The following is a 14921-nucleotide window of genomic DNA, read 5'->3' on the forward strand; positions in this document are numbered from 1 at the left end:
TCTGGGTTTCATTTTTATGTTATATGCCTTAATTTTTTGGGGTTAGATTGTTGTAATATTGTTCGAAATTAATTGGTGTAATTGATCATGGAATTATTTGGGTTAATTAATTTTGTCATTTTTTGCACTCTATTGATTTTTCGAAATTTCTGGGTTTAATTGATTTTCGAAAGTTTTGGGGTTAAGTGATTTTCTGGGTTTGCTAGGTTTAATCGATTGCTGGGTTTGCTTCTGGGTTTAATTGATTTTCTGGGGTTAATCGATTTTCTGAATTCTGGGATTAATCGATTAATTCAGAAAATCCAGCGAAATTCTGGGGTCAACTAATTTTGCTGGGTTTAATCGATTGCTGGGTTTGATTTTGGGTTAATTGATTTTCTCGTTCATGCATTAGTTTTCTGGGTTTGCTTCTCGTTTTTTTTTTTTTTTTTTTTTTTTTTTTTTTTTTTTTTTTTTTTAGTTTTAATAATTTCTGGGTTTTAATTTATGCAGGTGTTAATTCAAGCAACAAGGATTCAAGATTTCGATTTTGGAATATTATTTTGATGTTGTAAATTTTTTTTTTTTTATTGTTTTACAATTTCAATTTCTTAGTTAATTATAATTCATTGTAATTTTTTTTTTTTGTATGGTACAATAACAATTTACTTGTTGAATATAATGTGATTTACCATTGTTTTGATGTTAAATATAACAATTTCAAGAATCCTTATTTCACCATTTATTTTTGTTTGGTTCGTATTTCATGTTGTTTGTATATTATTTTTATTATTAATGCAAGAAAAAAGTAAAAAAAAAAAAAAAAAAAAAAAACCAAAAAGGCACCGGTTAACCGGTGCCTAAAACAACTACCACTAACAAAAAATATTCCGCGAAATTATTTAAGGCACCGGATAACCGGTGCCAAAACCGGTTTATGGCACCGGTTTTGAACCGGTGCTAAAAAGGGGTGTAATTGGCACCCCCCACATAGGCAGCGGTTCGAACCGGTGCCTTAAGCCGGGTTTGAACCGCTGCTAAATCCCTTTTTTCACCTAGTGATGGATCCTATGAGGTCACACACAAAGGTATTGGGTTAAGCAAGTAAGAGGCCCATTATTGGGCCTTATGAGTATTTAACTAATCATGAATAGGATTGGGCTAGTGTAGTTTGATTGGGATTAGGAATTGGGTTTGGTCATGGACTCTTATTTATGGATATGATCTATAAATAAGATCTGTGCCTAGGATTGCAAACATAAGAGTCACAATCAACTTACAGTGAATTGTGAATCAAGGCAACCAAAATCCCAATTCCCTCTTTTCTCTCTCTCTCTCACGGCACCCCTCTCCCCCCCTGGACTTGCGGCCGACCACCCCTGGTGGTGTTCGCGGTGGTTCGTGGTGGTTCGTGACTAGTTCGTTGCTCATACCTCTCCGTAGAAGGTCGATTGAAGAGTTCGATCGCGACTAACTAGCATTAGTTGAGGTCTTAACCTGTGCTTGTGGACCAAGTAGAGGAATCACGTTTGAGGTTCTTTGTCTCCCTTGTTCTTGCTCGATTGCTAGTGGAATCACGCTTCAAAGGTATAATTCTTACTCTTTATGTGTTATGCATGAGATCCTTGGTTAGGTGCTATATGAATATAATTCATGATTAATTCCGCTGCGTAGTACCTATAGTCCCCTACATTGTGATGGTGATGTGATGAGATGGTGATGTTGTGATGGTATTGATGTGATGATGTGATGATGATGATGATGTTTTATTATTATTTTTGCTGATTTCTGATGATTTTCTTTGATGATCCCTGAGTCTTTGTAGGTGGAGATGCTCCGAGAAAAAAAATCCAAATTTCCCGAAACTCCAAATCCCCTTAATCCAAACTTTGTAGATAGCTTTTTATTTATTTTTTCTTCTTTTTGTTTATTTCTTTAGTATTTTTCTTTGTTTTCTAACCTTTTCTTGTTTTGTTGTAGTTTCTTTTGTTTGGCTCATCTTTATTGAAGCTTGAAGCGGAGATTTAGGACGTTAAGGAGCAACACTAGCTCCCTTGGTGAGATTGGATATATTACCTTGTCTTATATTTCAAGCGGCATTCGGTGAGAACTTTCCTCTCTTTTTTTTTTCTTTTTCTTTGAGTGCTTAGTTTAGGTCTAGTTTAGGAAGAGTTGAATGGTTCGAGGTTGATTGATTTTGGTTCCAAGGAACCTGGGATCGTTGATGTTGATATCAACGATCACTTGTATGTCGATTGGGATTTATTTGATTTACATGCCTCGATTATGAACCTTTTTAATTTCTTCCTCCTTTTTGTGTGTTTTTCTTGTTCTCTTTTGTGTAACGAGCATGACTATGGCAAGTTGAAATATTTTTGATGTGGATTTGCTCATTCATTTGGATTCAAGAATTTGTGTGCCTTTTTGATGACATGGCTTTGAATGCTTACCTTCCTAGTTGATGAGGGTTTACACGGTTTAAGAATGCTTAAGGTTGAATTAGACACATTATAAGCTAAGGTAGCCCGGTTTAGAACTCTTGATGACGTTTGAACCCCCTAGTTCACGGGAAAGTGGTAAGATGGTGTTGCTCTCCGTAGTGAATAGGATTCCCTTGGTTGGTATTTGCTTATTTTTATCCCGTGTGAGCGTCATTTGTTCTAGCCTTCATCACTCTTGTGAGCGGCGTTTTGGATCCTTAACTATGCATGTCTTAATCTTTGTGTTGGTATTTAGCTCCCGAGATCGTGACCAAACAAATTTAAAAGAGGAAGAGGGCATTTCTTCTCATTTTTCTTTGTTTTCTTTGTGTTTTGTCACAAATTTGGTTTTCATTTTTACATCCACCCACTTGCTAACCAATTTGGGCCTCATTCCCCTTTCTTGATCTAGCCATATTACAAACCTATTGGCCTATGTTCTACCAACCCTTGTAGTTAGTGAAGCATTGGCTTTTGAGGTTCGAATTCGAGAGTGTTGGTTTTAGGGCAAGAACGTTGTGAATATTGGTTCAAGTGAGATTTTGAAAGTTGTTCATGAAAGAAAATATTTGCAAAAAGTTTGTGAGGAAGGATGCAACGTATGAAGTCCAAAAGAAAAAAAAAGAAAAAAAAAGAAGAGAATATAAAAAAAAAAAAAAAAAAAAAAAAAAAAAAAAAAAAAGAGAAAGAGAAGTTGAAAAAAAAAAAAGAAAAGGAAGAGAAAATGATGAGAGAAATGAAGTAATGTTATGAAATTTTGTATTGAAGGTTGTAATTTGAATTTAGGTTCAATTCTTAGGTGGTTCTTGAGAGATGGCCACTCTTTTGCTTCACTTAGGATTTGCCACCAAAAATTTTCAAATTAATTCCCAACCTTAACCCCTAGCCATGACATTACAACTCAAGTTAAGACCCTTGGACTTGGAGAAGTGCGGTCAAAGAACGGTGGAGGGAGATAGATTTCAACCCTATGGAAAGAGTGTGCATAGTTGAGATGTCGGGGTAACCTTATGACTCCACAATAAATTTCTTTTTCCGGTTCCCTCGAGGAATCATGAGGAGCTAACTTGGGGATGATTTGAAGCTAGTGGAGAGAACGCGGACCGTCTTGGTTGGAGCTAGGGCAGAGGATGAAATCATTAGTTCTCTACGCTTAGCTTAGGTTTGTCTCCCTCAACCATGAGCATCTTAGAACGTGTTCCCCCTCTTTGAGTTGAGAAAAGTAAGCATTATTTGATTCATGTCCCTTTGTTAGAGTCCATTTGGAGCGTTTCCCATCGTGAAACTTGATTGATTTTCTTAACCCTTGTCATATTATGCTTGTTGTGTGTGTTGTCTTTTTTGTTTTAGTATTCCTTGCTTGAGGACAAGCAAAAGGCAAGTGTGGGGGATTTTGATGAGTGGCATTTATGCCACTCTTTTATCCCTGTTCTCTAAGGATTCTCCCCTCATTTGCACTTGTTTGGCCCTTTTTCTAAGCATTTTTACTTAGTTTTGCTTCCTCTTTTCTTTCTCCTTTATCCTCCCTTTTCCTAGTCTTCCCGCTTTGTTATTATTGTGATTTTCAAGCTTATGCTTTGTAGGAACCATCGGGATTTTCAAGAGGAGGAAGCTAAGCTCAAGGAAAGCTAGAGGAATCATGATTCAGAAGAGGTTCGGCCGAACCTCCTGATGGTGTGGCCGAACCAAGGTGTGGCCGAGCCTGCTCAGTGGTTCGGCCGAACGTTGAGGCAGGGGCAAGACGAAAATTGGCAGTTTTGCAGGAGTGGTCGAACCACAGGAGTTCGACCAGAACAGGATCAGGGAGGTTCGACCGAACCTACCCATGGTTCGGCCGAACCTACCCTGTAGTCCGGCCGAACCTACCCTGTAGTCCGGCCGAACCTTCCCATTTGTTCGGTCGGACCTCTCCTTTTATCAGCTGGCTCTGTACGGACTATATAAGTCCCATCCTAGAACGTTTTGAGGATTAGATTAACTTAGTTTTAATTTTTTTCTATTTTTTATCTTAATCTAGAGAGAGAAACACTATTAGTCTTCATTGGTAGAGAGAGAAAGTATGGTTTTCTTCATTGATGAACTTGGATTTTGAAGAAGGAGTTTTGTTCAATCCTTTGTAGACCTTCATCTTCAATTAATGAGCAATCTCTTACTCTTTCTCTTTACCTTTGTTTTTGATTTTGCTTATTTGCTTTGATTTTTCTTCTTTGCTTATTAATCATGTTGATGCTTATTGATTTGATGATTGATATTGTTTTCAATATGATTTGTGAGTAGTCACCTAGCCAAGGGTGTGGGGATGGTGTAGTTGCTAATTGTTCATGCTTATAATGTTGGGGTTATGTTAATGGTGATTAAAGTCTTTGCATGCTTGATATTCTTTGGTCTTTCTTGCAAGTGCACATTGTTAGTTGATCAAAGATGAGTCTTTACTAACAAGTAACGGAAGTTGACTTAGTTGAGATTCATTACTATCGATAATTCTTTGTTTGCACCTTCTAATATATGGTTCTAATGTGGAAACATAGAGGCTATGTTAGGAGAAACCAATTAACCCCGGAAGACGGTTAGATTGGACCCCTTTACTTCGGTATTCGTGCATGTTTAGTTTACCATTGATATGCTACTTTGTTATTGCATGACCAAGCGTCAACTTCACCTACCCATTTCCCTTGGTGCCTAGCTATATTAATTTTAATCCATTTTGTTCTTAGTTTAACCTTCTAGTTATTCACACTTCTTGTTCCGAGATAGCTTAGACCCTAGGTAATGAATGCAGTGCTATTAAGCATTTCTCCCTGTGGTTCGACCCCTCTATTTACCCTATACACGTATTAGGTCGGTAGAGCGTTATAAATTCATTTGATTCAGGTGTAGTCGCTCAACGACACGATTATTCCCTTGTCAACCCTACATTGTCAAGACAATCCTATCAGGAGGTGCAGCGAAACTAACTGATATGGTTGGCAATGAATTTTCAAACATGACAAATCTTAACCAACTTAATAAATACTACCCATAAATTAATTGAGTAGGATACTCAAGAGAGCTACGTTCTGCCTGATTCCTTAAGAAAGGATACGTAGGCAACCCTTTGCGGGTGCGGCCACTTTATTTTTCGACATCTCCGCGTTCCAGATTTAATTAAAAATTCAACAGAAAATCGGCGAATTATTGGCGTCGCAGAACGGAACCTGGCGCCAGCCAGAAGTCATCAACGCCAGCTGATGGAATTGGCGCCTGGCGCTAAACTTCAATGGTAGGCGCCAAATGCCAATGACTGGCGCCAATTCGGGAATAAAATCTGGGCGAATTTCGGTGTTTTTCGGAAAATTTTCGACTTCCATACTCGAAGAATTTCTGGAGAATTGTTTTTTTTCGATTTTCATTGCTTTAATAAAATAAATTTGAAATAAACAATTTAATTGACAGCTGTAATTTCATTAATGAAATAAAATTACATTATTGATGGAATTTCAAAAAAAGCTGAAATAAATTAACTTTAAATAAAAATAACAATCTAAGTCTAATAAATCTAAAGCTAAGCAATGCTCTTAGTCTTTCTTTTCCTTTCTAGCTCTTTTCCAATTCTTGTCTGCTTCCTCCTCTTCATCCATAACTTTAGCTAGTAGGCACCCTTTAGAGGACCTATATTCAATTTTGGAGTAGATGGTCTCCCCTTCAGCTAACACTCCATGCTTCTTTTCCACCCAAGCTTTTTTATCTGTGGTGTTAGCTTTCCTTTTTCCTTTGTCCTTGGTAGTATTTTTCTTCCTAGGCATTGCAGGTGTTTTGAATTCAGTTCTTGCACCTAAGCGTTCCTAGGCAGGAGTCACCCTGTCACCTAGACGATTCTTCACATCGGTTCTACCCTGATCAATCGAAGATTTCTTCAGCAACCACTTCTTTACATCATTGGGCAAAGAATGAGGAACCTTTTTAATCACTTCCCATAAAGGTCTAGCGCTCCAGTAAGCATCGAATCTATCTACTTCTTGAGAAACAGGGTACTCAAAGGGAGGACGAAGATCTCCGGAAGGAATATTCTTAAGCAAGCCGTATTGTCTTTTTACCCTGTAGGGGTAATAATAAGTTACACGGGATAAGCTTGGAAGACGGCAGAAAGGTTGCTTGTTAACACCAACCATCCTTTCTATTTTCCACCATGAGACGACCCACTTGATAGCAAAATCACGTGATTCAAAGACTTTTCTCCACCCATGGCGCCCAATTTTAGGGATGCGCTTCTTCCTTCTCACGAAACAGTTGGGAGTATACTTTTCAATGTCGTCCGGAGGGCTAATTAATCCTAGCCTCTCCATTAGCCACATCTGGAAAAAAAAAATTGCAATGCAAATAAATTATTATTACAATACAAAAATATATTTTTTGATTTCTGTAATTAAAAATATTATTTTTCTACCTGTAATAAAATTGGAGAGCCGCGAAGAGGCGCTTTTGGGTCCCTTTTCAATTCATCTAGACTAATCATAGTCTCTCCAACTATTAATGGCATTGGATTTCTCCCTGATTCAATTTGTTCTAGTACAGTGGTTATAATTGATTGACCCTCATTATTTTTACCACTACTAAGGAAAAATTGATTAAGCATGCAAAATAGGAACGCCCTTCTTCTATATATATGAAAAGATTCAGAAAGAGGTTTATCAAAATAATGGCGTGCAAATTCTTTCAAATTAACTATATTGCCATCTACTATTCTTGATAAATCCCTTTCCTTTAAATTAAAGAAGCGATCAAAATCCTTATAATAGTATGCATCTACTCTAGGGATTGCTATAAGGTCTATCGCAGGGAAGCCTAAGATAGCACCAAATTCCTCCGGCAAAGGGCTAATCTCATCATACCCTATTCTAAAACAATGAGTATCAACATTCCAAAATTCTAAAGTGGTATGTATGAAGTCTAGGTCAAGATCTACCCCTTTGATGCCATAAATTCCCCCCAGGTGAAATAAATCTAATTCTTTTCTCTCCCTCGCATTAAGAGATCGACACCATTCCTGAGTGTATTGGGTGAAGGTCTTGGTGACTAAAGACATGATTATTGTTTTTTCTAAAGAAGAGAATTATTTATTCCCTAGAATTATGAGAAGAATTGACTAGGCAGGGGATTTTTATACACAAATTGCGAGGAATTTCAATCAGACTGAAATATGGTATCAGCGTCAATTGGCGTCACAATCCCATGATTGGCGCCAACCGCCAGCGCTTGGCGCCACACGCTAAGTGTAGCGCCTGGCGCCAAGTTATCAGACCAGCCGCGCGTCCTCAACTTGCGTTTTTAATACTAAACTCGAGTCGGTTAATGACTTTATGGCTCTGTTGAATCCTTTTCTATCATTTTTCCTAATTAATTAAATATAGCTATTAAATTCCAAACACCCAACATTTCATTCGATTTTTTCCTTCTTTTATTTTTTCTTTTTGGGGGAGAGAGTCGGATACCCTCCACCAATAATAAAAATGACGGAATTTTTGCGCAAAGTAATTGTCACACTTTTCTTGCACACACAAACATATACACAACAGTAAATAAACTCATAATAGCATAAATATACAAAATGTGTCTATAAATAATGAGTCTAAGGCAAAGTTCTATAAAAAAAAGTCAAAATAAAATATACACGGGAACAAACTACGGCGCTGGAGTTCGTAGGCCCATCATGTCATAAAATTGCGCCGTACGAGTAGTCACCTCTCCACCAGCTCCAGCTCCAGCTCCAGTCTTCGTAGGAGGAGGAAGAATCAATATAGGACCACTTCAGCCAGGATCAACCTGAGGCTGAGGCCGCGGAGGGTGCTGCGATGACGAGCCTACCTCGTACATCCCACCACCTCTGAAAGCCGAGGTAGCCTCTCCTACCGGTGCAGCGTGAGCACCCTCAGAAGAAGATCCCGAGCCCTCTGCAACATCAGCTCGAGCAGCCTTAGAGCGACCGCCTCTACCCCCCTGACGAAGTGCGACGACGTCTCGAGCTGGACCTCGCTGGATCCCTCCGCCCCTCAAGTCTCGTGCGGGTGTGAGAAGCGATAGGCTGGCCCTGCAAAAAAGAGTTAAATCAGAAACAAAATAAAATTGAAGCAGCAATGCAAAAATAATGAGTAAAGAAAGGCTACCTCTCGGATGACGTCATCCCGACGGCAAGTGGCCGCGTTCCTCATCCGGACGAGCTGGCTCCGGAAGGCATCTATGCATCGTGCCATCGCCGAAACCACCTCGCGTGTAAACTGTCAGAGAAATAAGTCAGTAAAAATGCATGATATATGAACACAAAAATTCTGAAAAAACTAGGCTTACTCTAGTCTGGTGGCGAGGAATCGACCGCTCTACAAAGCGCTCGCCCTCGGGAGCCGGAGAAATCATCTCCTCGATCGGCCCGTACATCCCCTGATAGTGGATGGACATACGGGGTGGCACGAACTCAGTAGCACCATCCTGATAAAAGAAAAAGGTCAGTAAAACATTACATGGGGGCTACTTAGTGGAAAGTAAAGCTAAGAAAATCTTACCCTCACATCATCAGCCGGTACGGGGGCTGGAGCTAACAAAGGTAGTAGCTCCTCAGGATAACACCGCCCGAGGATCACATGGGACCGCCAAGGGGTACCAGCTCCCTCAAACATGCTCGACAACCGCGCCTCATCAAACATATGATGTGGTGGAGCAGCAGGAACGACGAAGACATCAGAGGAATGTTGTCTAGCGACCCTCTCTCCTAAGTACGCGACCGCTCCATAAGTCCCCAGAAAATAGCGACGCTCAGCAGAGTACTGTGCGGCTAACCCTGGGACTGTCCAACCGCCCCACGGCCGGTATACCACCTCAGGTCCCTATAAAAAGCATCAATCAGGCAAGAATACATCTAAAGCACCGCGGAAGAGCAAGATAAACAATAAAAGTCGTACCGAGATGATCCGGTTCCGGACATGTGTAGTGGACATGTCCACATGGTGGCCGCCCAAAGAGGCGCTCACTAGAAATCCCCGCGGCGATAGTCTCGCCGGCGCAACAGAAGGAAAGTACTCGTAGAACCAAATCTACAAAGAGCTAAAAGTGTGAGCAAATGCTAACTAATATGCAGAGCTAAACTTTATAGGGAATAAATGTTTACCTCTACGACCTTCCAAAAGGCAGACAAAGCAACGTTCGTCCCAAAGGACCGGTGTCGACATGAGTCCCTCAGCGCACGAACGAAGTCAGCATAGGCCAAGCTGGCCCAGTCATAAGTCCCGATCCGGTGGAGATCACGGACAGTAGGGAGGTAGTAAAGCAACGCTCTACTACCTTTGTCAGGGGAGAATTTCCCTGACAACAACATCAGCACAAAGATACGCACCCGCTGCTCTCGGGTGGTCGCATCATCATCAAGAGTCGCTGCCAGCGTCGAACGGCGAATTCCTCTAGCACTAAACTGAGTCGTCTCGACCTCAGCTCGGGCCCGAATAACGATCGGCCCCAACAGCTCCTCGACCTCCGAAGAGAAGACGTCGATTACACTGTCAAACGGCAGTGGCACAGAAGTGAACTCCAGTCCTGTGATGAGACTGAAGTCTGTAGGGGTGACCATCATCTCGCCCCAGGGGAAATGGAAGGTGTTGGTGGTGTCCCAGAAGAACTCCACCAAAGAACGCACTACGTGGTGACCCCCGCTGGAGGCAACCATAGCCTTGGAGGTCTCGAACAGAGTAGCTAGTCCGCAAGACTCCCGTAGGAGTCTCGTCTCAAGATCCCTGGCGATGTACATCCTGTACAAATCGCCTAAACCATCACAGCCAGAGCCGTGATGCCGTGTCCTCCCGGGCGCAATACCTTGTCTCACCCTCTCAGAAATATGGTGGACAGTGGCGAAGAACAAGGTCCGCTCATCCCACTCTGGAAGTCGACCAAGCGAAGTGGAAGGCGTGATGTCATCTTCTACAGGCTCATGCTCCCGTCTAGTGTTTCGGGACCGTGAACCCGAGCCTCGTTGTCTAGCCATGCTACATTGTGCAAAATTATCATGAATTAAGGTTCTATAGTATCTAAGGTTCGCCTAGCCGCATGATACTATGTTCGCAAAAACAGAGTACGTAGTACTAAAACAGAGCACAAATTCAAATTGAGCATGACAGTACTTTTCAAGTAATCAAACAATTTCTTGCAACACTATAGTGATTATTGTGACAAATTGAACAAGAATTGATAGCAAAAATATCAAGAACAAGTCACATTGTTCTTCACGACCTTAAGAGGTCCAACAATGGCAAATTGCTCATTTCTTCACCAAATTGAGTCAAACAAGTCTCAAATTACTCCCAAGGCAATATACAAACATAATCAAGCAATTTCATGGCATAAAACTTGACAAACAAAGCAAATTGAGCATTATAAATTTCGAATTTTCATGAAATTCGTGAATAAACATGCCAAGAATTCATAAAAACTGATGTGAGTTTGAAGAAAACTTACATAGATCAGGAAAATAGATAAAAAGAGCTTTGATTTGCAACAAATTTGAGCGAATTCGGTTGAGAAACGAGCAAGCAATGAGCAATTGAAGCTTTCGGGTTTCTTCGAGCAATTTCGCGACGAGCAAAGCAGCGAAATGAAGAGGAAGGGGGTATTTAAGGAAATCCCCGTGCTGGCGCTAGGCCCTATGCATTGGCGTCACAAATTTGGCTTGGCGCATGGCACCAATATCAGCGCCTGGCGCTAATGCTAATAAGGTGGCGCTGATGGTTTTTCAGCAACGCTAAAGCACCCAGCCACCTGGTGAGGTTGAGCTAGTCTTCTGCAACATATTTTTGGGTTCCTTGGTACGCCAGTTAGCCCCTCTAAGCAATTTTACTTGATTTAGTAATCGGCTTGATTACATAAAGTGATCGACATGATAAGAGATCGTCTCACTTAGCTTAAAGCGCCTAAGCATTGGCTCATTAGCAAAAAGGCACCGACATATAGGTTCAAAAGCGCAAAAAGGCACCGACATATAGGTTCAAAAGCGCAAAAAGGCACCGACATATGGGTTCAAGAGCAAAAGAGAACCGACATACAGGTTCAAAGCAACGGAAGCACCGACGTACAGGCATAGCGGGAGCAAAGTTTAGGCGAACTTTTAAAGATCGACAGGCGTGGATCTTCGGTAATTTCCTTTGGAAAATTATCGCATCAAGTGAAGGTGACTTCAAGAGAAGATATCTTCGACAGCATTCCCTAGCTTGAGAAAAGTTTTCATGAACAACTGGAGGTAATTTCGGGCGAAATTATCTTCGATGGTATTCCCTAGGATGTGGAATATTATCAATACGGATGGAGATTGTTTCAAGAGAAATAATCTTCGATGGTGTTCCCTAGGATGTGGAATATTATCAATGCAGATGGAGATTGTTTCAAGAGGAATAATCTTTGATGGTATTCCCTTGGATGTGGAATATTATCAATGCGGAGGAGGATCGTTTCAGGCGAAGCAATCTTCTAAAATTGGAAGCAGTTACAGGCATAGCGGTTTTCAAGCGGGATGGCATTCTCTATCTTGCAAGAGGTCATCAAAACAATCGGTTACTTTCAGAGACGTGTGCTCGACGGTGCAAGATACGCGTTTCATAACTCTTTTATCTGTTTAACTAACGCTAGTTTGCAGGTATCGGCGTTGCAAGATTGATTTAGGATCGCAAAACGTTCTGAATCATTCTCCGTCCCTATCGATACTTTGACTTTTGTTTTCGAAACTTGTGTTTCTCCAAACTCAGTCAAAGTGGGGGCTTCTGTAGACACCCATTTGTGTCTCCCCAAAACCAAACCCAGTGATGAGTACCTTTCACGTCGAATCATAATCGAATGAAACGATAGTGTGGAAAGGTCTAGTGTTGCGGAAAGTTTTTATTTCTTTTCTCTTCTCTCTATTTTTGAAAACTTATTTTAAGAAAATAGCCAATCCTGTTTGGTTGGTCCATGATATGGCTCCAATAGTAGTGTAATTGGATGGGGCTTGCAAAGACCTTTCCAACGATATATTATAAGCCCAATTCCGAAGAATATTGAGGAAGATATGGCCAATTTACTAAACTGGGCCCGATGTGAGCTTTATGTACGGCCAAATGATCTAGGGGAGGGCCTAATATGATTTATCATTCCTAATGCAATTAGGAATGGTTTTAGTCTTCTAGATTCTTCTAGAAGGTTCTTTTCATTCCTAATTCGATTAGCATTGATAAATTGACTTTTGTTGACTTTTCAGAGTTTTGATCAAAATCAAATAGCATTTTCGAGGAAATTATATTATTTTATCCTCCAGTACGGTAAACTTATCGGATTTTTGAAAACGCGTTGGAATCAGGCTTGGCGCCTGGAACCAGGCCTGGCGCCTGGCGCCTGGCGCTAGCCATTGGCGCTAGTGTTGGTGCCTGGCGCCAGCTAGCCAGGGTTGGCGCCAGCTCTGTATTCTGAGCGTCAGACTCTGTTTTGTCTAATTTATCTTTTTGGCTGATTTTCTCTATAAATATCGTATTAAAAAATCCGTTTTCATTCACCAATTCTCACCAATTTTCCTCATTCACAAGTTCTCATCTACAACCAATTATCAACAATCATTAATTCTTTAGCATTCTCTAAATCATTCTCTTCATCTTTCAATTCTAACTTTGCTTTTCATACAAAATTCCGCATTCACAAGATCTAGAAACACCTAGCCATATTCGAAGTTGCCTTCGCCCTAGACGTGAGAGGTTTAATTTCTGAGGGTTTGGTCCCAAATCTCTTTTTCAATTATTTAATTTAATTGTTGTTTATTATTTTCCTTGAAGTTACTAACGTGTGTATTTTGTTATTAGAAAGAGGTACGAGGCATCAAAGTAAGTACTTTAATGGTTTTTATTGATATTATGATGTAGAAATCATGTTTACATTGTTATTATGATATTCCTAGTATCATCTCTAGGGTAATTTTTAATATTAAATATGATTGTTGCGATGCTTCTTATATTCTTCCTAATGTTTATTATTGTTAGTATCATGTTAGGGTTAAAGATTTGATTTTTATTGCTTAGTGACATGCTAGGGTTTGTTATTAATCTTGTTAGTGTCATGCCTAGGATCTTGCTATTATTATGTTAACATGAACATGATTATTATTATGATTATTATTTTTATGATTATTATTATCTTGATGATGATTATAATTTTATTGTCATGATATTTATTGATTATTTATTATGTTGCTTGATATTTATTTTTATTGCTTGATCACACCTTTTTATGCATGTTTAAAGGGAATTTGTACTTGTAATCATGCTTAATAAGATAATTAATAATCTTATTTAGGGTTAATTGTGATTATAATTTAAGTGATCGCCAATAATAGATTTATTTGTGCATTAATATTCAACCAACATGGATAAACAGGTTTAGGGTTAATCCTATTGATTGCATGTTAATTAAAAAGCGAACATGAATACGATCAGAATAAAGTAGAGGCCTATTATTAGGGCAGGTTCAATCTCTTTTAGGTTGGATTTGTACCTTCATCCCCGAACCCTTATTTGGTTCTAGACCTTTTGGAGTTGACGATCTCTTGGATCGTTAAGGGGTGTAACCTTCACCTCGTGAACGGTTTACAAGTTCCTTAAAAACTTGTTGGCGACTCTTTTTCTCTATCTTCTTCCCTTTTGGACGCCATTGTACTTTAGTGTATGATCACAATGGGGTTCAAGATAGTGGGATTTTAAAAGCTTGAAATTATTCCCTACACCTGGCGCTTGGCGCTAGCTTTAGCGCCTGGCGCTAATTGCCACCGTCTGCGCTAATCAAGTTTTATTTGAGTCAGAACTCTAGTTTGTTTTTCTATCTTTTTGGCTAATTTTCTCTATAAATAGCCTCCTAAAAACTCCGTTTTCATCAATCAATAATCATCAATTTTCATCAATTCTCATATAGAATCTCCAATCTACAATCATCAACTTTCTGTAAGCTAAAAATTTTCTCTCTCTTTTCTAAACTCACCTTTCTTATAAAATTCCGCATTCACAAGACCTAGATACATCTAGCCAAGTTCGAAGTTGCATTCGCCCTAGACGTGAAAGGTTTTAATTTCTAAGGGTTTGCTCCCAAATCTCTCTTTCAATTACTTAATTTAATTGCTTGTTTTATTATTTTCCTTGAAGTTACTAACGTGTGTATTTTGTTATTAGAAAGAGGTACGAGGCATCCAAATAAGTACTTTAATGGTTTAATTGATATTATGATATAGAAATCATGCTTAGATTGTTATTTTGATTCCTAGTATCATGTTAGGCGTTTTCCTTAATTTGATGTTTAGGGTGACAACAATAAATTCCTAGTATCATGTCTAGGGTAACTTTAATATCAAGTATGATTAAAAGTATGATGCCTTTTATTTTCTTCCTAATATTTATTCATGTTAGTATCATGTAAGGGTTAAAGCTTTGATTTTTATTGCTTAGT

At 39.5% G+C, this 14921-nt stretch overlaps 1 protein-coding gene across 1 annotated transcript; it reads right to left on the bottom strand.

The window, feature by feature from the left end:
* Nucleotides 1-7965: 7965 nt before the first annotated feature.
* LOC145574117 (uncharacterized) lies at nt 7966-10854 on the bottom strand. The gene is made up of 6 exons (XM_081631888.1): nt 9595-10854; nt 9389-9520; nt 8993-9313; nt 8781-8918; nt 8600-8710; nt 7966-8523 (listed from the first exon to the last, which is right to left on the bottom strand). Exons 1-6 carry the CDS (start codon nt 10459-10461, stop codon nt 8425-8427), a joined length of 1668 nt encoding a protein of 555 aa, XP_081488014.1. The 5' UTR covers nt 10462-10854; the 3' UTR covers nt 7966-8424.
* Nucleotides 10855-14921: the final 4067 nt, after the last annotated feature.

The sequence above is a fragment of the Chenopodium album genome, chromosome 1 (assembly GCF_948465745.1).
Source record: "Chenopodium album chromosome 1, dcCheAlbu1.1, whole genome shotgun sequence".
In the NCBI taxonomy this organism is placed as follows: Eukaryota; Viridiplantae; Streptophyta; class Magnoliopsida; order Caryophyllales; family Amaranthaceae; genus Chenopodium; species Chenopodium album.

Coding starts and splice junctions, on each gene's coding strand:
- LOC145574117 (XM_081631888.1), bottom strand. CDS start 10,461: ATGGCTAGACAACGAGGCTCGGGTTCACGGTCCCGAAACACTAGACGG. Junction 9,521..9,594: donor CCTTTTGGAAGGTCGTAGAG/GTAAACATTTAT, acceptor AGCTCTTTGTAG/ATTTGGTTCTACGAGTACTT. Junction 9,314..9,388: donor TCCGGAACCGGATCATCTCG/GTACGACTTTTA, acceptor TGCTTTTTATAG/GGACCTGAGGTGGTATACCG.